General features: G+C 35.4%; 1 protein-coding gene across 1 annotated transcript in view; it reads left to right on the forward strand.

The window, feature by feature from the left end:
* Positions 1–1,701: 1,701 nt before the first annotated feature.
* The window catches only part of TAF3 (TATA-box binding protein associated factor 3), a 207,763-nt gene continuing 182,904 nt past the window's right edge, over positions 1,702–26,560 (forward strand). Inside the window, 2 exon segments of the mRNA XM_037845142.1 lie at positions 1,702–2,062; positions 5,883–6,125. Of these exon segments, the coding sequence (XP_037701070.1) occupies positions 1,897–2,062; positions 5,883–6,125 (409 nt within the window). The 5' untranslated portion in view covers positions 1,702–1,896.

Raw genomic sequence — 26,560 nt, forward strand, 5'->3', positions numbered from 1 at the left:
GTACATGTGTGTATGTATGTGTATATATGTGTATAGTAAATGTAGCAAAAATGTTAATTGGTGAATCTAAATGAAGTTTATACCTGTGTTTATACTTTCCTATTTCAACTGTAGTTTTGATATTTTCTAAAATAAAAGGACTAAAGGATTAAAACAAAACAAAACAAAAACAACAGGCAAATGAAGTGGTGCTCAGTATAGAGATTTCAAAGGAGCCTCCAGAAGTATTGAAAGAACACCAAGAGAGTGGAGTGTTACTAAATCTAAGGCACAAGAGAGTTTCAAAATTAAGGCAGTGTTCAGCATTATCAAATGGTAGCAAAATGCCCAAGTAAAGCTAGGACTGAAAGGTGTCCTACACATTTAGCAACAAAAAGTTCCCTTGCTCCTTCTCTGCAGATTGCTGTTTAGCTTTGGTGCCATATTTTCAATTCTATTGGGTATTTCAAACATTTAAAAAAAAAATGAAGAGCTATTTTGTTCAAAGTTCTGCAATGGTCCCTGTAAGAAGAATAGGCACTCAAAGTTACAATTTATTAAGCGAAGCACATAAACTCAAATAGTAAATGCAGTGTGGAAAGTGTCAGGAGAGATCCAGGGGAAACAGCTGGAAAGATGAGGCCAAAGGAGGAGGAACAGTCCAGAAGCTTGGGTGGAGGTGGGGATGGGGGTGGGGCACAGAAGGACATATTTGAGAAACCAAGTAGATCAGCCACTACAACTAACCCAAGCTCAACCTGGTTAGGCTTGCGAGTTAAAATTCTGAAAATGTATTCTCAATAAAAATTCCAAATTTTGGCCACTTGGAAAGCTCTGGCAACTAGTTTGCTGGATCTGGGAAAAGCCTGCTTAATTCCTTTGAGTTCCTTGTTTGGCTTCTGTAGGCAATTGAGATCCCCCATTCCCTTGACAGATCACAGTAGCTGGAGGTGGACAAACAGCAAACTATGGCCCAGCGGCGGGCTGCCTGGTTCTGTAAATAATTTTATTGAAAAGAGGGCCTCAAGTAAAGAGAGGTGAGTGAGGCGGGTGACTCGGTAGTGGGAGGTGCGCGGTCGGTTCTTTTAAGATGATGGTATTTTGTTCATCGTGGATTTTTTTTTTTTTTTGCACTAATTTGGATTTAAAAATTGTCTTAAAATATTAATCTTGATTAAGATTTTGGTGCCCCCTTAGGAAATTTTGCACCGACGCAAGTGCCTCCCTGGTCTCGCTCTAGTTCCGACCCTGTTGCTTTGAATGACATGTGGAACGGCGTGGACTTATTCAATCTATACAACGGTAAGCACCTCAATTTTTTGAGCAGAAGCAAGACCGGATGAGATCTACGTTTTAGTTAACAACTTAAGTTCCCATCCCCCCAACCCCGCCCCTGCACTCACAGCCTGTGGGATTCCCACTTTTCTCTCCGACACCTGCATCCCAATTTCAGATCCCAGCCCCCTCTCTGCCCCTAAGACACTTTGATTTCCCTCTTGCTTCTTCTCTGCGTGGGAGCCCCATTGGGAACGCGTCAGTCGCCTAATTTCTTCGGAGCGCACCCTCCGCTTAAGTTCCTTGAAGCCTTTTCCTGCATGGTTCCAGGCTTGAGAGCCGAGCCCCATATGATCGACCTGCGCGAATGGGGAGGAGCGCTTTCTCATCGACGCTCTCAGTGCTCGTTTAGTGCTGCCTCGCCCCGGCGACAGTCCAGCGGGAGGCGGAGCGAGTCCAAAATGGCGACTCTCAGGCTGGCGCGCTCCGTTTCGCTGAGGCTTTGAGGAGGTCGCCAGGGGCCGGAGGGACGATTTCCCCGCCGCGGGGACCCTGGAGGATGAATCGGGGCCTCTGTTAAGGTTAGGCGGCGCTGGTGGAGAGAAGTGGCAGCAGGGGCTGCGGTGGAGTCAGCAGACCGGGATGTGCGAGAGTTACTCCAGGTCGTTGTTGAGGGTCTCGGTGGCGCAGATCTGCCAGGCGCTGGGCTGGGACTCGGTGCAACTCAGCGCCTGCCACCTCCTCACGGACGTGCTACAGCGCTATCTGCAGCAGTTGGGACGGGGCTGCCATCGGTACTCTGAGCTCTGTGAGTACCGGGCTGGGTGCGGGAGGGTTACCTCCGGCGAGTCACGAGTGACACCTTCAGTCTGCTCTTACCTCGCTCAGCGTCTCCGAGTTTTTAGTTCTTTCCCCCCTACCCTGAAATCTGGTGTCTGTTCGGCTTCCGACGCTCCGTCGCTTCCACTGCTCCTTGAAACTCCAGTCATCCCTTTAGGACCGCTTCCTCATCCGCTAACTTCCCGCCACCAGCCTTGAAGCCCCGTCTCCGCTCCCAGCTCCACGCCCTCTCATCTCTTCTCTGCAGTGTGCATCAGTCTTTCTCATTGTCTCATTTTTGGTGCATGTAGGAGCCGCTCCAGAATGCCTTACACCCCCTTTTACCTTGGTCCCTTTCCTCCCTTGTCCGCAAACTACTACAACTAGTTGTCACAGGCGCTCCGTCTACCGGTCGTTTTATACAAGACTGGCCATTCTTCAGCTCATAACACATACTCGTTGACAGCTCTGTTCCGTTAGGGACACTGATGTTTCTTTCTGTATATGTTTATTTCATAGACAGCATCGCGGCTCACTATTTCCCAGGGTCAACTTTGTCAGTTACACTGATTAGATGAAATTTCACTTACGCTGCCATTGATTTTCACCCTTTATATTTCTATGCAAGTGGTTATCAAAGTATAGGAATCATAGACAGTTTGCCAGAGTTCTTTAGGTAATCTGGGTACAGTGTTTATGTATTTTAAGTGAATGTCTGATGGTATCTGTATATGATAGTCTTTAATAATTTGGGATAGTTAATAGCGTCACATCCCCTCGCTGATTTGAAATGTGTGTGGTGGATGGTGGGGAGAGGAACACTATCACTCTTAATTTTGGGACATGTTTGTTATGCTGGCAAGCTGGAGAACTGGGTGACGGGTTTCATAGAATACTTTATTTTGTTAAAGCGGTTCCTAGAATGAAAACTTGAGACCCACAGATGTGCTTTACTTCTTAGGCTCCAAAATGCATTCCAGCTCCATAGTGCTGCAAAATAATCTGTCCATAATACAAATCTGATTGTGTCATTCTTAAAAATCCTTCAATTGTACTTCAGTGGTTACAGGCTAAATATCTAAACTCTTGAACCACACACGGTTCCTTTTGTGAGCTAGCATTTTTCTTTTCTGCTGTCAGACCATTCCTATCTGCCACCATGCCGGGCTACCTGACACTTCAGAAACGGTTGAAGCTATGCATTCCTATAAGCATGCTATTTCTTAGAGTGTCCTTGGCCCCCTGGTCCATCAGTAGTACTGCTTATAAATTGAGATTCACCAATCACTTGCTCTAGGAAACTCAAGTTACTTGCTTTCATGATTCTGCATAGTTTTGTTATGTTATTTATCATCTTGTTTTATAATCATCTGGGTATGTTTCTCTTCATCACCCTGCTCCTTTCCCCTCTCCAGGAGACTGGGGAGCTCTATTATATTCATGTTCTGTAACCTAGTATGGTGCCATAATATAGGCATACTAGTTTATTATATTCTGTAACCTAGTATGATAAACCATTACCATAATAACTATTGACTTCACTTTTTTAGTTCAACAATGTGTATTTTTTTTTTTTTTAATGCTTTATATCATGGGTATTGCTAACCTAATTTTGGAGCTACAAAGTGACTCTCATTCATTGCTATCTTGGAGGGATCCACCAGCATAGTATTCTTTTGGCTTTTGCTTCCCTCTCATCCACCCCCCTCCATGGTCCTTGAGTATACTGTTACCCATTATGCATAGTCCAGATTACATTTTTGCTACCAAGTTCCCTAAATAATAATAGATGTTCTGCACCTTTAGGTAATCAAATATCCCCTGAATACATAGTTTCCTTTCCTGTCTTATCGGCAGAACCAGGACATGTGCTGGTACTTCAAGTATCTAGGTAGGCCAAAGTCATCAAGTGATCATTGTTGTGATTAATGTCAACCTCTTTATTAATTACCCAATTTCTATCATCAGTTTTCTTGATTTTAGTGAGGATGCAATTATCATCTTCATTTATTCCCTATTGTAGTTTCGTGACTTTTTTAAAATGCTGTTACCTGGTATGCTTATTAGTTACAGACAATTTAAAAATTCTTTTTTTCTATATGATCCTTATTTTAAAATCACATGCTGTAAACTTAGGTTACCACCACACAATCTCATATTCTACTCATTTAAATCCTTTTTAGCTTTTTGACAAAAATTTACCGAGCACTTATGTGCTAAGTCCTGTGCTATGTATCGGAGACATAAGAGTTACTAAGGCATAATCCTTGCCCATAAGATGTGTATAAGGATGTCAAAATGTCAACAAATCTGGTGGTATTTGTTCCTTTTTAAAAAATTTTTCTCAAGGTAAAGCAAGTATTGTAAGTGACTATTAATTAAACAATGAATTTTTGAATTTCTGTAAGGTAATGATGTCTCAAAGCATTCAGGGCAGCTGTTTCTGTGTGTGTTGTGTTTTGTGTTAAATATGTGTGCATGCACTGAAAGCAGATGCTATATCTTTCAGGATGACTCTTCAAGACTAGGAGTGTAACTTAATAATTGCATGGTATAGGCAGTAAATGCAAAGGGAATAAGGTAAAGAAGGGATTGTTGTGGGTTATGAATCAGGGTAAGATGACTTCACAGAAAAGATGAGATTTGAGTTGAGTATGAACTATGATTATAAAAGGCGGAGAGTATTCCAGGTTAGAGAATAACATAAATGACGAAGTAAAAAGTGGGAGGGAACATGATAAAAGTTCCAGTAAGATGACTAGCTTAACAGATGTTGCCAGTTCATTAGAAGGACAATAGAGGAAAAGGTTAAGCAGAGTGAAGTTAGATTATGGAGGAATTTAAAAGCTACGTAGAATTAAAACATATGGTATATTATATGGTATATGGTAGATGATAGGCAAACAGTGCATATTCCTAAGTAGAGGGAACAATGTGATGAAAGTGGTATATTAAGAGAACTTGAAACCATTTTGAGAGTGATAGTAGGAACAGAGAGAAAGAAAAAAAAAAAATCTGAACTCTGTGGCAAAAAAAGGGGGGTGGAGGAGAATGCCAGAGGTCTTGGGTTGAGATTGCAAAGGATGGGGAAGAATTCAAGATGATCATGTTTTTTAGACTGACAGAATTGAGATGGAAGAGTTGAAATGAATATCTTAGTAAGAGGACGAATGAGTGTTAATTTTCTTTTGTTTTCCTTTTTATACATCAGAGAATTAACCAGTACTTGTGGAAAAATTCAAAGACTACAAAAGTTTTTGAAGTTTGAAGTGAAAGTCTCCTGCCTCTTCTGTTCTCTTCCCCTTACTGCAGCTCCCCACCCCCTTTAACTGTTACCTTTCCAGAGCTTTTCTGTATATGTGCAAGCATGTGCATATGTCTAATTTTTATAAAATTCTTTTTCATTTTACAATGCAATTTAATTTTAGACATACTGAGTTTGAAGTGAGGAGATTTCACTAAAAGAAAAAATCCTTTAAGCTTTTGGAAATCGGGAACTGGAATTTAAATAAGAGGTCTTAAGTAAAAGATGACCTTAGGCCTGCTAAGGGTCGCATAGAAAAACTTCCTGTTGGAAAGAAAATTTCACTTTAACATTTTATCGGTGCTATTAACACCATGCCACTCTCTATCCACTTTATATGGTGTCTTCTAATTACATTGGAACATTTATATGTAACTACCTTTATGATCGAAGTTCCTCCTTATAATTTTCTTGGATTTTAAAAAAATACTTTTTTTCTTAGTATTTTAAAAAATATTCATTGAATGTTCTTAAAATAATTAGATTTGCTTTGACTTTGTTTCAGATGGCCGAACAGACCCAATTTTGGATGATGTTAGTGAAGCTTTCCAACTTATGGGGGTTAATCTTCATGAACTGGAAGACTATATTCACAATATTGAGCCTGTCACTTTCCCACATCAAATTCCTTCATTTCCTGTTAGCAAGAACAATGTCCTTCAGTTTCCTCAACCTGGAAGTAAAGATGCAGAGGAAAGAAAAGAATACATACCTGATTACATGCCACCCATTGTGTCCTCTCAAGAAGGTTTGTGATTTTTTTTGTTTGTATATTTGTTTTTTGTTCATATATTTGTGACTATTTTAATGGATTTTGGTCTTCTTAGCTTCCCTAACTAAATTATAAAATTCTATGTCACCATATGAATTTTTGAAATGCAATCAACATATTTTAACATTATTTACAAATTGTTCTAAACTTTAAAGCAATAATCTTGCAACTGACATCACCACGGAGAACCATGGCATAATCAAGGTGATGTCTAATGAAGTATTTTATTTCCTTTGTAGAGTTGAAGTAGGGAAGAGCAGAATGTGACCATGAAGCGAAGCCATTCAGTAGACATATTATGTGAGAATGGGATTTTAAATACATTGGAAAATCTTTGAAGCACAAAGAAACGTTGGGGTAGCTCTTTTCCTATCCTGTTACTATTAATGTAACTTGGATGACATTGCTTTATACTGGCAATACTGAGTGAGTTGTGGACATTTCATAAAATTATACAGATTCATCTCCATTTTTGATGATGAGCAGAAATTTTTATTGTTGGGTCACATAGAACTTTTGATTATAAAATAGTAGCTAATTAGACGTAGTAGTCAATCCCATAACAGTGTTCCTTTTTTCCTGCATGAATTTACATGTTGCTCATTTAGGTACAGTAAGATATCAGAGAGTACAAATATAATTTGTGGTCTCTAATGCAGGTACAGAATTTTTTTCTTGCAAATAAATAATGGGAAAGTTGCAATTCATTTCTTACAATATCCTGTTCCACTTTATTAGCATTTTGAAGTGTTACGTTACTTGGAATAAGTTGTTTTGCAATCTGTTTATAGCCTCTTCTGAAAAACTGGGGAGATACTGGATGTAAAGTGTAGAGGTTTATTGTCAATTGATAGGCCCTCATCAAACCCTCTGGATCCCAGTGCAGAAGATTGCACAGAGTAGTACTAGTGCTGTAATTAAATGTGCTGAGAATGAACCACCATATCCATACTTGTTAGTAGCCATGGTAGATATGGAAAGAGCTTGCTATAACTTTCTGGAAAAGTAACATAGCATTCTGGTCTGAACCCCTTTGGAAATAGACTCTGCTTGACAGCCTGCCACTTCTCTACAAGTACTTGGAGATTTAACACTGATTGAAAAAAAACCTGAAGACTATGATCTTTATCACCACGGCCTAGGACAAAAATTCTGTATTCTCTTCTTTTGAATTTATTTGTAGTTGTAGCTTTATTTCCTGTGAGGAAATCTCACTATTTATTTCCCCTTGTAAAAGTAGTTCTCTTTAAACTTGACATTCCCTAATATCAGTGTTTGTGATTTTAGAAACCTGTAGTTGTTCAACTTCTTTAAACATGTATCTCCTTTCTTTAAAAATGTAATAGATACATTTAGATATCACCGTTATAAAAGGAGGATTCCTTGGAAGGAGACCTGATGGTATTTGATTGAAAATAAGTCCATTGTCTTTTATAGAGAGGTTATGAATTTCAAGTAGTTCTAGAATTGCTTTCTTTGCTTTTGTTATAAAATATGATTTATTAAGCATCCTGGACATCTTCATTCAAGTAGTGTGAAGTTATTAATCCATGATATGTCTGCTTCTGCTTTGAGAATTTATCTTCTTATGACTGAAACTTTCAGCAAAAAGTGTATCTAGAAATACACATGAATGATAATCAACTAGGTGAAACCTTGAGGCACTTTATAGGAGGAAACTAAAGAAAAGATACCAATATATGCAAATAACTGGCATATCATTAGTTCTCAGAATGATATGTGATTATGACTTTTGTATTGGTAACGTAGACAGTGGTAAAGTTATGTGTATTATCAAGTGGCATGTGACGGAACCAAAAGTACCATCTTACCCATTTTTAAAATTTTAGTCTATATTGTCTGTGCCTTTTGGAGTTTTCTACATCTATTTTGTGGTTTGCTTATGTTTCTGGCTCCTATTATACCTCCTATTTAATGCTTAAATTGTTTAATAATTTTTGTTTTTTTCTGTCCTTTTAAAAGATGTGGACTCAGGAAAAATGGGATTAATCTTATACCTTGGTTCATATATGTGCTCATCATTGATCTGTACATGGCCAATGTTTATTTCTTTAGATCTTTGTTTAATTAGTTATTTTTAATAATGTAATAAGCCCTAACAAACTCATTACTCATAACCAAAGCCAGGACTTTGATAATAATCTACATTTAGCCATTTGGTCTATCTTGTTTTATTTTTATAGCATGTATAAAATGCACCAACAAAATTCTCTTGATGTTATGGGTATCATATTTAAATACTGCCAAGGAAATATAACAAAGATATCAGATTTATATGGGGTAGTGAAGAAATATGAAAAACAAATTTAGTGATTTTTAGATACAGATTTCTGTTTTAATTACTGCAGTAAATTTTGGGTTTTTCTTCTGAATTACTTGAAGCAAAAGAAGAATCTTATTTCACTTGAAGTTTGATGTAATATAAATTATAAACATTTTTAAAGGAAAATAACATCAGCCTTTTTCAGCTAACACTTATGGATTTTCTAAGGAGCAGAAATATTGCTGATTTATAAGATATGCACATGGTTCATAAGGTTCATAAGGATGCAGTAAAAGATGGGCAGCACACTAAGATGTTTATCAAAACCTTTTCCCTCTGTTCATGGAAAAGGATATAAAATGCAATCCTGTGGTTACCATTTTTTAATATAGCCACATAAGTCAGCTTAATAAATCATTTACCGTTTGAATTTTTTTTCCCATGTATACACTGTTAGAAAGTTCTTTGTATTCTGGTTAGTGGCGCAAAGTGTGGTATAGTGATAAACAACTTTGACAGTAACAACTGTTCACTAAATTCTTTATTTCCTTAAAAGCCACAGATAGGGTTAGATTTTGGTCATAAACTATTAGCAAAGAAACACTACCAATCATTTAACTGCCAAAAAAGCATCAACAGTGGGTGCTGCGATGATGGTGTAGGAACAGAACACTGGAGGTGGCAGCAGGCTGTAGTAGGAGCGCAGACTTCACGGAGCCATTCTGACATGGCTCAACTAGTTAGTAAGTCTGTAGCCTTACCAAGTTACTTGACCTTTTTGAATTCTGTATTCATCATCTGTTAAATTGGTGTAATAATACCTACCATATAAGAGATTGTGACAATTAAATGAGATACTTTGTAAGACTTTTATATAAAACTGGATAGTGCTCAACACATAAAACATTTAACAGTAAATGTTATTTCTCTTCCCCTTTCTCCTTCCTCACTCTCAAGGAATTTATTTTTGAATTGAAATACAAGAAAATTTATGAAGTAACTGCAATAAGAATAAATGTAAAACAGCATTAACATCATATGCTTAGGGGCTAAGGGAATGCAAACTTATTAGCTGGGCTGGGGTGGATACTTGATTGAGCAGCTACTTGATTATCAGAAGTGTGAAAATGATATAGTAGAAATTCGTGCCCATTGTATCTGATTACACACTTAGAAAAGACACCTCTGAAAATATTTTATGAAGGCACATTTTTGCTTGAACTATTATAATTCTGATGGCTGGTACCCAGTGAGTTTTATCCAAGAACATTCTCTCCCCAACTTGCCAGCCATATTTTCAGATTCATACCAGTACCATAGTTTTCCCCCTATTTTATTGTGACGAGGAATTTCTGGAAATATGTCAGAGTTGTCGTTTGCTTCTCAGAGTGTGATCACTAGATCCCTAGTCTGTGATGGTCTTTTAGGTGGTCTGTTCAGAAGATTTATGTAAAGAATAAGAACAAGTTGCTGTTTACTCTCCTTTACTTATTGCAGGAAGCCTACCAACCTCAGTTTAACAAATTTGATAATTTGGTGCTGTTGCTTTTAGGTTGCCTTTTTAAAATTTTTTAAACAGATTTTTTTTTTTTTTTAGAGCAGCTTTACATTTACAGAAAAATTGAGAGGATAATAACAGAGACCCCCAAATCCTTCACCCAGTCTGCCCTTTTATTAACATCTTACATTAGTATGGTATATTTGGTACAATTAATGAAATAGGATTGATACATTTTTATTAATTAAAATCCTTGTTTTTGATGACCTTGACAATTTTGAGGAGTACTGTAGGATGCCCTCTATTGGAATTTAATTTGTCTGATTTTTTTCCCATGATTGGATTGGGGTTATGGGTTTTGGGAGAGGAAGACCACAAACATAAAGTGCCATTCGCATCACATCATATCAAGGATGCATAATATCAGTATGGTTTATCCCTGTTGTTGATCTTTATCACCTGGCTTGAAGCAGTGTTTGTCAGCCTTCTCCAATTGTTAAGTTGCTCTTTTTTCCCCCTTTCCATACTGTACTCTTTGGAAGGAAGTCAGTATGTGTAGACCATCCAAGGAGTGGGGAGATATGTTTCTCCCTCTTTGAGGGCAGAGTATCCTCATAAATTGTATAGAATTCTTCTGCATGGAAGATCTGTCTGTTTTCTCCCAGGAATTTCTATTTTTATTGTGAAGCCCTTTTAAAAAGTAACAATTTACAGGTTTGAAAAAAATTAACAAAAGTAATGAAAGCTTGTAGAAAAAAATTAAATATTGTCCAAGTATATTAAGTATAAAATGAAAGGACCCCCTTTACTTTCCTCATACTCCTATTTCCTAAGAGTAACCTGAAATTGTATACTTTGGATGTTTGTATGGTGTGTGAATGTATCTTAATAAAATTGCATTAAAAAAAAAAGAGTAACCTTAATAGGTATGAACCATTTGAGATCTTTTAACATGAAACTTTTTTACTCCTTACACTAATGAGTCAGTGTCCATTTCAATAACTACCATTTATTTCTGAAGCTACTGCAATCTGACTTCAACACCCATCCTTCTCTAGTAACAGTTCTCACTGAGATCCATAGTTAATACTAATTGCCTAATCTATTGGAAATGTTTAACCTTATTGATCTTCTTTTATGGAGGTATAGCTTAGTGAATTATTATTAGGCAAATATCTTTGTAACTGTCTCCCAGGTCAAGAAGTCCCCAACTATCCCAGAAGCACCCCTCCATGTATCCAATTCCAATCCCAGCCCCCTCCCTCCAAAAATAACCACTATCCTGACTTTATAGTATTACTCCTTTGCTTTTCTTTATAGTTTTATCAGCCAAATGTGTGGTCCTATGTACTTTAGTTTAATATTCTCATACACACTCCCCCCTCCCTTTTTTTTTAAATTTTGTCTTTTAAGTCTCTTTTAACCTACAGGTTCTTCTTCCTCCCCCTCAATCCCTTTCTTTTTCTTACAGTTTATCCATTGATGAATCTAGGTCTTTTGACTTTATAGGATTTCCCACAACTTGGATTTTGCTGGTTGTATACTCACAGTACAGTTCAATGTGTTTCTCTTTCTCTTTGTATTTCTTGCTATTGGCAGCTGGAGTTTGCCGCTTGAGCAGACTCAGTTTGATACCGTTGGCAAGATTATTGATAGTGTTTTTTTCCTTCATCAGGAGGTTAATCATGTCTGTTTTTCACTTTTTTCATGTTAGCAGTGCTGCTGCTCAGTGCCTAGATCCTTTAGTTTATTAGGGGCTGCCAAGTAGTGATGTTCACCAATTTTGTTTTTATTTCATTCTTTAGTTGGAATAATTTTATAAGGAAATCCTTTCCCTCATCTATTTGGTCATTCAGTGGTAAGTTAATGTAGGGAAAACAGGACAAATGATTGGTTTTTAAAATTTTATATGTCCAGTTTTCAAATATAATGAATTGGTTCCTTGTCATCCTTCTTAGTTTGTTTTTTTTTTTTTTTTTTTTTTTTTTTTTTTTTTTTTAAGCTTAGTATGAACTCAGAGATTTAAACATATTTGATAGGTTTCAGTCATTGTAATTCTTGCTGTTATTGTGGTTCAGAGAGTCCCATCTTTGGCTAGAGGGTTCTTCTTCAAGCCAGCTTCTGAGTCCTTTTGACATGACCCCAGTTTTTGATAGTTTCCTTGCTTTCTGGTATACCAAATGCTCTAGGCTTGTTTTGTACATATCTGTCCAATATTTGAATCATTTTTCCAAGAAGCCCTAATTTCTTGGGAAATGACATTTTAAGTCCAAAGCTGAGCATTAGGAATACTTATTACAACTGGGTTGGGCATTCTTTCTAGGTAATAAGTAAATAAATATTTATATTTTATATATATATATACATATATGTGTGTGGATGGATGAATGGATGGAGAGAGAGATAGAACCTCATGAGTTCATACAGCTATTTCCAATTCAAATTCAGGACTGCAGTTTTCACTTTTTATGTTACTTCATTAAATATTTTCTTCCAAAACAAGAATTCTGGTTCTCAGGGATACAGAAGATGAGAGAATTAGAATATAACATTTGCTTTATCCCAGATTATACTTAACAGTACAAATACTAATAACATAATTTATGATTACTAGAACAGATTAAGAAATTCTTGCTTTATGCTATCCCTATTCTTTAACTCACTCGAGTTTTCAGATTGTACTATGTGTACTTTATCAGCTCATATAGCTTACCTTCTTGAATTCTGTCACCTAGTTTTTGAATTTTTCTAATTTTGATTTGTTGTTCTCTCATGTCTTTGGATCATTTTGAAACAGAACTTCACAGTTTTCATCTTTTTTTTTGAGTATGTAGTTCTCTTGTAATCTCACTGTTTGTAGGAGTGTTATTTTTCTGTTTTCCTTTTTCTTGTAGAAATTGTGTGTGGATATGGTTTTTCCAAACATTTAGGAGAGTCAGTATCATTTTTCTAACTTTACAGTGTGCCCTCTTCTGTTGCTTTTGTGTCTGTTTTCCTCTACTACTTTTGTCTGGATCTTTTCTTTTCTCAATGTCAGCTTTCCTTTTCTAGTTACATTTTGATTCCAGTTCTGGACTTTTTTTCTTTATGAGGTCCTGTCTTGGAAGAGAGTAGCAAAGGGCCGGTTTTGAAAGCTTATAGGGGCTAGACTTTTCCAGCCCCTTTATATCTCACCTCATTCATCCTTTTACTCACCTGCTGTTGAAGTGGGTGAAACCATTCCCAGCTTCAGCTACTGTTCTCAAATTGGCCCACCAGGCTTTCCAGGGAATACACAATTGACTCTTTTGGGGTGGTTGTGTTTTGGATCAGTCTCCTATTGACTCACACTGTTTTCTCCTACACAAATAGATACCACTCCGGTTTTGTGGCTCTTGGTGGCTCTCCCACATTTGCTTGTATTTTGGGGTTGGTGAGTATGCTTTGTAACCTACTTATGTTATTTGCTCTGTTTTTATAAAGCAATTTGGGAAGACTGAAAATATGCATTGCCACAGCTGCCACTTTCTTCCCAGGATTCTCCTTACTGGACCTTTTGGCTGCATTTATAAACTGTTGGACATGCCTTGAAACTACTGCAGTTCTTTTCTTCAATGATAGCATGCTTTCTTAATTCTCCTGTTATGACTAATTCATTCTCTCTGCCTTTCATGGGTTCATCTTCCTTGGTTCTTGTACCTATAAAATGTTGGTGAACCCCCAGATTTTATCCTTTTATCACTTTATACATTTTTCATTGTTTGATCTTGTCTACTCTCTTAGTTTCAAGTATCATTGGTATGCTGATGAATCCCAAAACTGTATTCCAAACTCATATCCAGTTGCCAGTGGCTATTTCCACATTTCCCATAGGCACTTCAAACTTGGTTTGTTAAAGACTACACATATTATCTTACCTTTAATATACCTCTATTATCCATCTCAATTGGTGGCAGCATCAAACTAGAACTCTAGGAGTTGTCTTTGACACTTTCTTTTATTTCACCCTTCATTTCCCAAATTTCTGAAATACTGACCTCTTACTCCTTTTATTTAGAACTTTATCTCTTGCCTGAGCTAGCCTCATCTTCCACAATAAACAGTGTTTAAAAAAAAAAAAGTTAATATATTCCACAGTATAAAACTCTTTCTTAGCTTCCCACTACTTTTAGTTAAAATGAGCAACATTTTTTTCCCTTTAGAGAAAAGCAAAAATGTCCCTGGGGAGCAATTTTATTTTTTTTCATTCAAAATAAAAGTAGCTTTCATCATTCTAGGGACAAGATGTTTATTATTAGAACTTAGATTACTTACTAATTGAATAAAAGAATGTAAATGAGAAAATTTGCCCTGCTTTTCAGTCACTAAAATATTAATATTTGTATTTATTTGAAAGTAGAAATATAAAAGCAGGCTTCAGGTCATTTATCCTTGACATCGTATGGTATATTCATAATCATTTTCTCATTTAATCCTTGCAACGACCCCTGAAAGCAGATGTTGTTATTACCACTTTACAAAAGAAGAATTTGAAGTTCAAAAAAGGGTGAATTAACTTGCTTGTGTTAAGTGGGGAACTGGAAGTAGAGTTGGATTAGGAGTTAGTTCATTCCATTTAGTGCCGCATTTATGGGTACATACTGCTGTGTGTCAGATCCTACACAGGAACTGGTTTTGAAGGTATTGAAGGTAGAAAGATGAATAAGATGTCTCTCCCTCCACACTTTTGGCCTTTATTTCTGTGGTCATTGGACACCTCTGCTTCGGCAGGACAGTCCTAACGTAGCACCAGCAGAGGTTTCTAACCTCGTATGCCATAGCCGGTTTCCTTAGTGGACAGGCTTTCGGAATACCTTCTGGCCCTCTAAAATCCATGCTCTGCTGGTCTCATCCAGACCTTGCCCCTACTTGAGTATACTGCTGCCCCTCTCTTGATCTCACAGACACTTTTCCCTCCAGTACCTTGTAGGGCTGGAATGCAAGGGTCTGGGGAAAAGCTATTTTACGTATCGAGGGTAGTTGCCTGGTGGCATTGTTTTGTATGTTTGTTTTTCTTAGTCTTACAGCATCTGAGACAAAAGGTTGAATCTGAAATTATATCAAAAGCTGTTAAGTTGCAACTTGCCTGTGATGTTCAGTACAGATTTCTTAGCATAAGCTAGAGGGTCCTCCATGATCTGATTTCTGCTTCCTTTATGTATTAATTTCTTGCCATTCATTGGTTTATGCTTTGCTCTCCAGAAGCATTAAATTGCTTGCATTTCAAAGGAAACTCTGTGTTTCAGTGTCTTTGCTTGTGTTGATGCTCATGGTCCTCCCTCACCAGGTCCAGCCCCAGCTCCTCTCAGCTTCCATATAATGTGTATCTTCACCATTGAACACACCATATTTCATTGTAGTTAGTGATTTTATTGGTCTCCAGAACTTATGCCAATCTTGCTTTCTCTTTAAGTCCTACACTCATTCCCAATTCCACGTTTTTAAACAAAACCTGTAGTTTTACCACTCTTTACCTAAGAGTTAGATTTAATACATAGAAAACGTTACAGACTGCTGTCCTTAGAGAAATCTGCTTGGAATGGTAGGGAGGCAGTCTCGAAAAGTAAATTGTTAAGTGACAGAGGGCAGTTAAATCCCAGGTTTCTTAGTCTTAGCCCAGTATTTCTTACATCATTCACTACCCTGGCATTTTTCTCAGAGTACAAAGACAAAGAAATGTTTATCTTGTGTGACCCTTCAAGTTTGTTTGTTTTTCCTTTCAAATTGAATGTAGTTACTATTATTTTTTTAAATTGTATTTTGGTAACATCTTTTTTGGTTCTTTTACTCAGGTTACCTTTTCTGCTTATTGTTGTTTTCCTTAGAAATGGTTTTCTACCTACAGCATAAGCATCAAGTTAGCTTTTTTAAGTACAGGTTTCTATTTCTTTGCATTCAAACCAAGACAATTAGCCCTTACTGTGACAATGCATATATTTCAAAATAGAGTAAATTGCCAATATACACAGACCTAATAGACTACAATTTTTAGTGGACCTTGCCAGAATTCTCTTCCTTACTAAATTTTTTTCCTTTAATCTGTTTGGATTTAAAAAGCAAGACTACAAATCCTGCTACTCGGGATACACCCAGAAGATCTGAAAGCAGGGGTGCGAACAGACGTTTGCACACTGATGTTCATAACATCCTTATTCACGGTTGCCAAAAGATGGAAGCAACCCAAGTGTCCATCAACCAATGAATGGATAAACAAAATGTATTATATATATATATACGATGAAATATTATTCAGCAGTTAGAGGGAATGAAGTCTTGAAGCATGCGTCAACATGGATGAACCTTAAAGACATTGTGTTAAATGAAATAAGTCAGACACAAAAGGACAAATATTGTATGATCTCACTGATATGAGCTAATTATAATGTATAAACTCAAAGACATAAAAAATATAGAATATAGGTTACCAGAATATAGAAGGAGGCTAAAAATGGGGAGCGGTTGCTTAATACATGCAGAATATTTAACTAGGTTGAACTTAAAACATTTGAAAGTGGACAGGGGTGATGGTAGCATGTTATTGTGAGAATAATTAACAGTGCTGAATGGTGTGTGAATGTATTGGAAAGGGGAACTCTAGAGTCATGTTTGTCACCAGAAGGAAAGCTGGAGGTTAAAACATGGGAATGCATAACATTGTGAATCTTGTGGTGCACAATGTCTGATTCATGGTACAAATATAAAAATGTTCTTTCATGAACTAGAACAGATGTATGACACTATTAAAAGGAGTTAATAATAGAGGGGTAAATGGGAAAAAATGTACCTATTGCACACTATGGACTATAGTTAACAGTAGTATTTTTGTACTCTTTTCATCAACAGTAACAAATGTATCACACCAATACTATGAATCAGCAATAGTGGGGGATAAGGGGTATGGGAGGATTTGGGTTTTCTTTTTTATTATTTATTTTCTGGAGTAATAAAAATGTTCTGAAATTGATCATGGGGATGTATGCACAACTATGTGATGAAACTGTGAGCCAGTGATTGTGTACTTTGGATGGTTTCTATGGTGTGTGAATACATCTCAGTAAAATTGCATTTAAAAAATCAATTGGAAAAAAAAAGCAAGAGTACATGTCCAGTGTTACAATAAAATAATTTTTATGTTTTTAAATGAACAAAGTCATCATATCAAGTACCTTAGAAAAATTAATATTTTGATATTTTTCCTACTACAGTCACCAAATTTGACTGTTTTGTATTTCCAAGCATTCAGAACAGATAAAAGGTTTTGTTGTTTTTTCCAGATTTAAAAATTTCCATAAATTTAACATCTTCTTATCAAGCTATATTTTTGGGAAATTTTCCATACTTGTGCATATGTCTGTGTTTGTGTGTGTGTGTGTGTGTAAGAGAGAGAGAGAGAGAGAGAGAGAGAGAGAGAAAGAGGAAGGGGGGAATGTGGGAGGGTGAAGGAGGAGTGGGACACTATTAAATGCTACTTGGTTGGCTTGGTTTAAGGCCCCAAAATTACTATCTTTGTCAAAAGTTAGGATTTACTGCTGTCTTGCTTTTCTGGGACAGTGCAGTAATTAATTACTTGGCTCTTTTTTTTTTTTTTTTTTTTTAATTGTGGTAGCATAATATATAACACACAACTTCCCATCTTAATCATTTTTAATTGTACATTTCAGTAGATTTAATTGCATTCACAATGCTGTGCAACAACCACCACCATTCATTAAGAAAACTTTTCTATCAGCCCAAACAGAAACTCTGTACCCATTAAGCAATGACACCTCCTTGCCCTGCCCCTGGTAACCTCTAATCTACTTTGTCTCTATGAATTTTCTTAATTTAGAGATTTTATATAAGTGGAATCATAGAATACTTGTCCTTTTTGCTTCTGGCTTACTTCACTTAACAATGTTTTTAAGGTTCTATTGATATTACAGCATGTATCAGAACTTCAATCCTTTTTATGGCTAAATAATATTCCACTGTATGTATATACCACATTGTGTTCATCCGTTCATTTGTTGATGGACACTTAGGTTGTTTCTAGCTTTTGGCAATTGTGAATAATGCTGCTATGATCATTGGTATACAAGTATCTGAGTCCCTGCTTTCAGTTCTTTGGGATATACACCAAAGAATGGAATAGCTGGGTCATATGGCAATTGTTTAATATTTGAACAAATACCAAACTGTTGTCCACAGAGGCTATACCATTTTACAGTCCTACTAACAATGTACAAGATTTCCAATTTCCTCACCAACCTTTATTTTTCATGTTTTTGATGATAGCCATCCTAGTGGGTATGAAGAGGAATCTCATTGTGCATTTGCGTTTCCCTGATGACCAGTGATGTTGGGCATCTTTTCAGGTGCTTGTTGACCATTTGTGTATCCTCTTTGTGTTTTATTTAGTGCATTACCCGATATAGCTACAGAAAACTTTGCCGTTTCAGATAAAATAATATCAAGCTTTTTGCTTCCTTTAGGTAGTTATACACTGACCTTTTGCCATTGGTGCTAAACTGAAATTCAGCGTCATGTTTTTAATTATGCATTCATCAGATAGCTATGGAGCATCTACTGTATGCCAAGTATGCTGCTTATATCTGGAGATACAGAGGGGAACAAATGAAAGGCCTTCTCTGCCTTTGTAGAGCTTACAGTCTATTTGGGGGAAGAAAAACTAAGCTAATGTTTTATACCATTTTACACTACAATTTGGGATATTTGAGAAAAAAACAGGGTGCTCTGATTCATATGTATATATATATATATATATATGTTTCTATCAGAGGTTTCTAACCTAGTATGCTGTAAGGAATGAGGGAAGCACTGGATGTTTTTAAGTAGCCAGTGTAAGATGACTAGATTAGTAAATTTTGGTGATAATTAGAAGGATGGACTCTAGAGGAGATAATATTGCAAGAGAGTCTTGATAGGGCTTGTTACAGATGTCAGGTGAGAGATGATGAAGGCCTGAATTTTGACTATGGTGGGGAGATGTAGACAAAGGGCCAGATCTGAGAGATATTTAATAGACAGGATTTGGTGATGGTTAAGTTGTAGAGAGTGTGGTGGAGAGAGGTACCAAGGTTTCAAGCTTGGGTGACTGACTGGGTAGGTAATCTCAATATCCTGGTGTTAAATAGACTGGCTTGATCTAGAGTTCAAATTTAACATGAATCTCTTATCTCTCAGTCAGTGCCCTAGCACAACAGTTTATTTATTTTTTAAGAATAGGAATGAGGTAGAGTTCAAGGAGATGTAGTCTAGCCAGAAGCTGGAACACAGGCACACTCTGTTGCTTGTTAAGGGCAGCAGATCCACTTGCCTTGGAAAAGGTTGGGTGGTGATGTAGTTTATTTATAGAGTGCCCACTCTGTGCCAGGCACCACCTTTGATGTGAGGGATGCAAAGGCTCTTCTTTCGTTGATCACTTAGGTTAGGGAATAAATTTAAAGATGACTCTATTTGGCATTGTAGGGTTTTGATTTCATATTCTTTGAGTTCTTAGAACAGGAATTGCTGGCAAAAATCCCAAACATTTGTTCTGTTATAAAAGATTAAACGTTAACTTTAGTTTATTAAGTTAGGGCTTAGAATTATACATAATATTTATACAACAGTTCCTGATACTCACTTTAGTTATGTGGTGTTGACAATCCAAAAATTGTAAACTTGGTATTTCATTGAAGTATCATCATTTAAAGCCTTTTTGTTATCTTTCTCCCGAATACAGTATGTCTACACTCTCAAGTCTCAATTTCCTCATTTGTAAAATGGGAATAATAACCTCCATAGGATTGTTATTATAATTGAATGAGTTTGAAATATAAATGTTATCTATTATTATAGCTCTTAGCCCTGGTCTTCTGAAAGCATGACCACATTTACAAGTTGCTCCTGAAACTTTCAGCACCGAGCATAATGGTTGTCTTACCCTGTCTCCTGGAAAAACTTTCAGTGCAAATATACACATCTGTAATAATGCCCACTTTAATTCTTTCTAGTCTAGGAATTCTGACATGGTGTGTAAAGTGCCCTGATGCATTGTAGGACTTAGTTTGTGCCTACTTAATGGATTTTTACTCTCTTCTAGTCTTGAACTTTGGCCCAAATACTAAATAAATGAGGTGCTGCTCTACATTTCCCACATAACCCTCATTTCAGGGGCACAAGATACATTGATGGCTCACACCCTTAAAACTGTATTGTAATTCAAAATTCTGTAAAATGATTAGCTTTGAGATAAATAAAGCAAGACCATATGTGCATAATATGCAAGTTGTATTGGCCAGATCTTTACAATTATCTTTTAAATTTCTGTATGTCTCTTCCATTGTTTTTTGGATGATTGGCTTTAGTTTTACTGTTCCACTTTTAGTACCTTTTAATCAACTTTTCTAATCCTTAAACTAAGTTTGTTATTATTATTATTATTGAATATTTAAACATAGTTATTCACATCTTATTTTACCACAGGGAAAAAACAATACATCTTTCCCCTTCTCTCTTTTTTAACTGTGAGCACTGTAACAGTGTTGACTAATCATTGATGTTATTTTGTGCTTAATACAGTGTCATGTGCATAATTAACATCATTAGTTGATCATTTCTCTCTTGTGTAATCAGACTTAAGTTTATAATTAATTTTTGTCAAGTATTATGTAGTAAAAGTGGAATGTTTAAATACCCTCTGCTTTTAGTACTATTTTGTTATCCATTTTTCGCTTAGTGGAGATTTTACATTCTGCAATCTAAAGAAGAAAATTGATTCCTTTTTTTATGTGGAGGTGATTGCAGTTCAGTAGGTGGCACTCTTTCCTTTTTTCTTAGTGTCAGTGAATGTCCGAAGAATGTTTTCAAAATCTTGAGAAAAAGCATACAACTTAAACTAGTGATGGCTTGCTTTAGAATATTCTTTCTAGTAACAATTTTGTTTATAATTCAGTGTCTGTGCAACTTTATTAGAGTGGTTACATAATGAATATACTTTATATTTGCCTTAAGAAAACATATATAGAACTGAATTTCTTTTGTCATTTAGCAAAGGTCTTATGATTATCCTTTTTGTAACTCTAGATTTTCTTTTTAAAAATTTGAAATTATTACTCCTTAGTATTCATTTTTACTTCCATGTTTTGATCATTAAACATATCTTCAAAGTCTCATTAAAGGATACCTTTCAAATGAACACATTTACCCCATTCTAACATAGCAGCTTTCCTAATTTTTTAGTGTGCCCTCATATTTTTTTACTTATGAAGAGTTTATTTGGCTGGTTGAAATAGTGCAACTTGGTTTCATTCTTTTTATTTAACATTATTTGTGTTCTGCTTTTTTTCACTTAACATTTATTATGTTTTTCTTGTCTTGTGAATTTTAAATATTTACTATTTTTTAAGAATATCATAATTTACTTAATCATGCTCTTATTGTTTTCAGTATTTTAAAATATTACAATGTTGCATCAAATGTTTGTGCATATTTTTCTTTTATATTCATTTCCTTATGATAAATTCCCAGGGTAGGAGTTTTGTAGTCAGAGATATAAACATGTTTATGGTTTTTGACTCGCATTACACATGGCTTAGAAAAAGAATTGTACAGTTTAATGTGCCATAACAAAAGTGTGATTATACCATTATCCTAGCAGTCTCACTGGAATTGAACTACCAAGTGTGTATATATGTATCTATATTTATTTACTAACTTAGATTCAAATATAAAAAACTTGGGGTCATTTTATTTTAAATTTTTTAGTTGAAATTTGAAACTACAAACAAAAAAAAAATCCCCCCTCCAGAACATAACCACTGTTAATATTTTGATGTAGTTCTCCAGGTCTTTTTACATATATGCCCATTTAATATAGTTTAAGTATAATACATAACTTTATATACTGAATTTTTTATTTAATTCACCTACTGTATACTAGCCACTACATAACTTCTGTTTTCTAGACAGTGATAGGTATAGGGATGAGCAGGAAATGTACAGAATGGACTTAGATATTTGGTTTGGTTGGTAGTCATGATAAGGTTTGCAGAATCAAGAGTATGTTTGGGGTAGGATGGTTGTATGGAGATATCCAAGTTTGTTGGATATTTTGATTTGAAATGCTTACTTAGTGGATATCTATGACTATATGCCTTATAGCAGTTGGTTGTTCACATTTAGAGTTAAGTTGGAGAGGTTTCATCTGAAATAAAGATGAAGACATTACTCTGTGTTGTTATACAGCTTTTATGACTGTCATTTAAAATGGCAGTATGGTAGGCCACCCCTTAGTGTTGAATTTTTAGACCACTTTGGTTTTTTAACTTCTTTGAATATCACTGCAGTGAATACTTGTGTTCATATAGCTTTCTCAGTATTTTGGATTATTTACTTATGATTGAATTCATATGTTTGATTACTGAATTAAAGAGTATGAAGTTTAAAAAAATAAATTTTTATGAAACTCCTTTTAAAAACATATTAATCTATAGCACTGTTAGTGATGCAGGAAACCCGTTTCATCCCAGCCTTTCATTTAAAACAGTTTCTAATTTAATAAGTTTTTATTTGCAGCTTCAATTTTTTATTTCCTCTGGTGCGCAAACATAGTTTGAGCAAAAGTGTTCTTAACCCTTGATGTGCTGTCACACATTCAAGGTGTGACATTTTTTGTTTCATTTTTGAGCAGTTTTAGCTATTTGAAAGGATTAACGTATCATGCTTTTTATTCTTTTATAGAAGCTTTCAAAAGAACAAAGAGAAAATTTACTTTTTCTTTTTGAAATTCAGTAAAACTCATTCTGCCTTGCCATCAACATTTGGGTCCACTGGACCTTTCTGTAAGTCTAAGACATATTATGGAATCTTTGGTGTCGTATCTTGCTGTTTCTTGAAATGTTTTGCTATTTTATCATCCTTGGAATTATCATATTATTGCTCATCATTACTCATCCATTATTCCCAACTATGCTAAAAAAAAAAAAAGGCTAATAAGAAAATGGAAAAATGATAACATCACCTAGATAAGGATGAAGCAATAATGAAATAAATTGTCATCCTTCAGTTTTCCCATTGTGTGACCCAAAGCATCACATCCTCTTTCAAGAACATATTAAAGATTGGAAACACCATTTTTTAGTCTACTTTTAGCTTTCATTGAACAAATTTGAAAATTTAGAATTTTTTATTTTCTGCTTTTAATGAAAAGAGAAAAAGTTGATGTTTCACAAATCAGAAAATGAATGCAAAGAGATAGCAACATTTTTGGACTCATGATTATGATGATGATCTGGACTCACGATGATGAGGAGGAGGATGATGACGATGATGAAATTAATCATATATGTGAAATCTCAGACTCTGAGTCTTCAGATGACAATATTCTGGATACATTTTCTTAAACTCAAGAATTGACAACTGAACACTATATTTCTAAGGACAAACAAGAAATATGGTATTCTCATCCAGTTATCCAGTTAGTCATTCAACAGGAAGGACTTTATCATGCAGTAATATTTTTGTGACAAGAACCTAGGCCATCCTGTTTTGCTTAAAGGATATGTGACTGTATTTTTTCATATTTTATTCTTATGAATCAAAATTTATGTAATACAAAGGATTTTCTGTGTTTAAATTCTTATTGAAATTTCTAATGAAATTTTTCACTATGTTTTTATTCTTACTTTTATAAATTGTTCATAAAATGACTTAAAAACATGACAACAACATTGGACCCCAATGTTAAATGATAGTGGCTATCATTTAACCCTGGTATACCAAGGGTTAAAGTAAAAAAAAAAAAAAGATTCAATGGCATTATTACATTTTAACACTTCTTCTTAGTGTACAACTCTAATTATATCTGACAGACACAATTGGGAATACTCAGAAGGAAATAGTAGTTCTGGACCAATCAGCAATGAAATGAAAAACTCAGGAAGTCCCAGAGCCATGGTAAAGGAAAAAAACTCACTTTTCATTTCCTTTCATGTCCAGTGTGTTCAGATTAACTTTAAAGGAGAGTGAGATGTAGGTCGGAAGATTTTGTCTACAATTGAGTATTACCTGTGAGTGGAGCCCATCTCAGCAGGCATCAAGTCATCAGCTAACAAACTTCTCAAGTCCCTTGATAGCTGCTGGATATCCTATTGCAAATTAAATATGAAACAGGAATACACTTGTTTTGCATTTAAAGAATTTCTTAAAGTTCAGTTTCAAATGAAGTTGCTAGTGTATTCAGGTTTATTAAAGTTGGCTTTGTTGGGAAAGAAAGGATTGCTGGTACTGTTCTCTGTGACATGAAGGAAAACGCTCTGGGAAAATAAAATAAATGGCATAGAAATCTGTACCTTTCCATATCTATGTGCTACATTTCATGACTCTTCTTATAAATACTGCACAGTTAATGAGCCTGCCAAAGTGGTATTTAACTTACCATAGCCGTACAGCTTGTCAGTAAACATGTTTATAGTTTAACAGATGTTTTCTAGCAGTTTTTCAGATTTTTCCTTTTTCAACTTTGTCTTTCTAAATTTTAATAACAAAAAGAAAGAGAACATGGTGAATTTATATCACACTTTGAGTTCTGGATCTGATGAAACATTACTGTAACAACAGTAAATGCCCCTTTCTTAGGTGCCACACATTGATCGAAGGGCTTTACACATATTCACTCATTTAGTCCTTTTAGTATCCTTGTGAGGTAAGTGTTATTATCCTCATTTGACAGATGAGTACACTGAGGTCTAGGGATGATAAATGACTTTTAGGTCACATGCTAGTAACTGGTGGATCCAGGATTTGAACTTGGACAGTCTGAACCCAAAGAACTAGAGTTGTTTGTTTTGTTTTGTTTTGTTTTAATTACTGGGTTGTTTTTGTGCTCCGATTCTATTATTATAAGTGATGTTCCTACTTATAAGGCATAACCCTGGAGGTTCACAGATTCATAAGGAAGATTTGGGGTATGTTATACCACTGATTTCCTCCTGTAGATATTGGACTTCTGGGAAGTGTTAGGGTTATTGCATAGGATGTGTGAATCCATATTGCATAAACATTGTATGCAGGCTAAATTAAGAAATATGTCTGGAACATGTAAGTACACACACATACATATTACTGAATTTTAAATGAGTATGACAGTTGTGATTCATAAAATACAAATTTATTTAATATTTCTTAGTTCATAGCTTTTTTTTTTTTTTAATCATCATTTTATTGAGATATATTCACATACCACGCAGTCATACAAAACAAATTGTACTTTCAATTGTTTACAGTACCATTACATAGTTGTACATTCATCACCTAAATCAATCCCTGACACCTTCATTAGCACACACACAAAAATAACAAGAATAATAATTAGAGTGAAAAAGAGCAATTGAAGTAAAAAAGAACACTAGGTACCTTTGTCTGTTTGTTTGCTTCCCCTACTTTTCTTTTTTTTTTTTTTTTTTTTTTTTTTTTTTTTTTTTTTTTTTTTTTAATCTTCATTTTATTGAGATATAGTTGCATACCATGCAGTCATACAAAACAAATCGTACATTCAATTGTTCACAGTACCATTACATAGTTGTACATTCATCACCTAAATCAATCCCTGACACCTTCATTAGCACACACACAAAAATAACAAGAATAATAATTAAAGTGAAAAAGAGCAATTGAAGTAAAAAAGAACACTGGGTACCTTTGTCTGTTTGTTTGTTTGTTTCCTTCCCCTACTTTTCTACACATCCATCCATAAACTAGACAAAGTGGAGTTTGGTCCTTATGGCATTCCCAATCCCACTGTCACCCCTCATAAGCTACAATTTTATACAACTGTCTTCGAGATTCATGGGTTCTGGGTTGTAGTTTAATAGTTTCAGGTAAGTTCATAGCTTTTTATTATTATGTGTTTCCTGGTTAATATGTACTGAAATTATAACTATTGTTATGGGGGCTTCATGAAATCTTTTGATGTTAAAAAAGGGGGGGTATTATTTATTAGAAATGGTTGGGAACAGATTACAGATTACAGGCCTTGTTTAAAACATGCTTTCCCCCTTCTGATGTGTCCTCTCTATCTGGGCCAGGGTAAATTGCTCAGCCAACAACAACAAAACTCATTGTTATTTTCTGAATGATGTCTCTATAGATTAAATCTTTACTATGTTTTAATTAAGAGGCAAACTAGACAGTTACTACTATTTTAATCAGTTTGCTCTCACGGGTGAGAAAAGTGCTGCATGCACTTTATTCTGGGATTGGCAGGACAACTCATACTACCAGTTTGGGGAAAGTTGTACGTTGGAGGCAAAATTTGTACCATATGTACATTTAAAGTTAAAACTTGATACTATTTTAAATTTTGGCTTTGCAATACGTATTCTAGTATTTAAGAGATAAAAGTTTATTTTAGGGTGTTAGATTTATTTTCCGGTTCCCCCAAACTTCCAAGTTAGTTGTTCTGTCCTCTGTGTTCTTATGATACTTATGTTATGGTGCTTATTATTATTCATTTATTTCATTCATTCAGAAAATATTTATTGATCTCTGTTGGTGTGTGCCAAGCACCATTATGAACCCAGGAAATACATAAGTGAACAAAACAGACAAAAGTATCACTGCCTTTGTGGG

This window comes from Choloepus didactylus, chromosome 8 (genome assembly GCF_015220235.1).
Source record: "Choloepus didactylus isolate mChoDid1 chromosome 8, mChoDid1.pri, whole genome shotgun sequence".
NCBI lineage: Eukaryota > Metazoa > Chordata > Mammalia > Pilosa > Megalonychidae > Choloepus > Choloepus didactylus.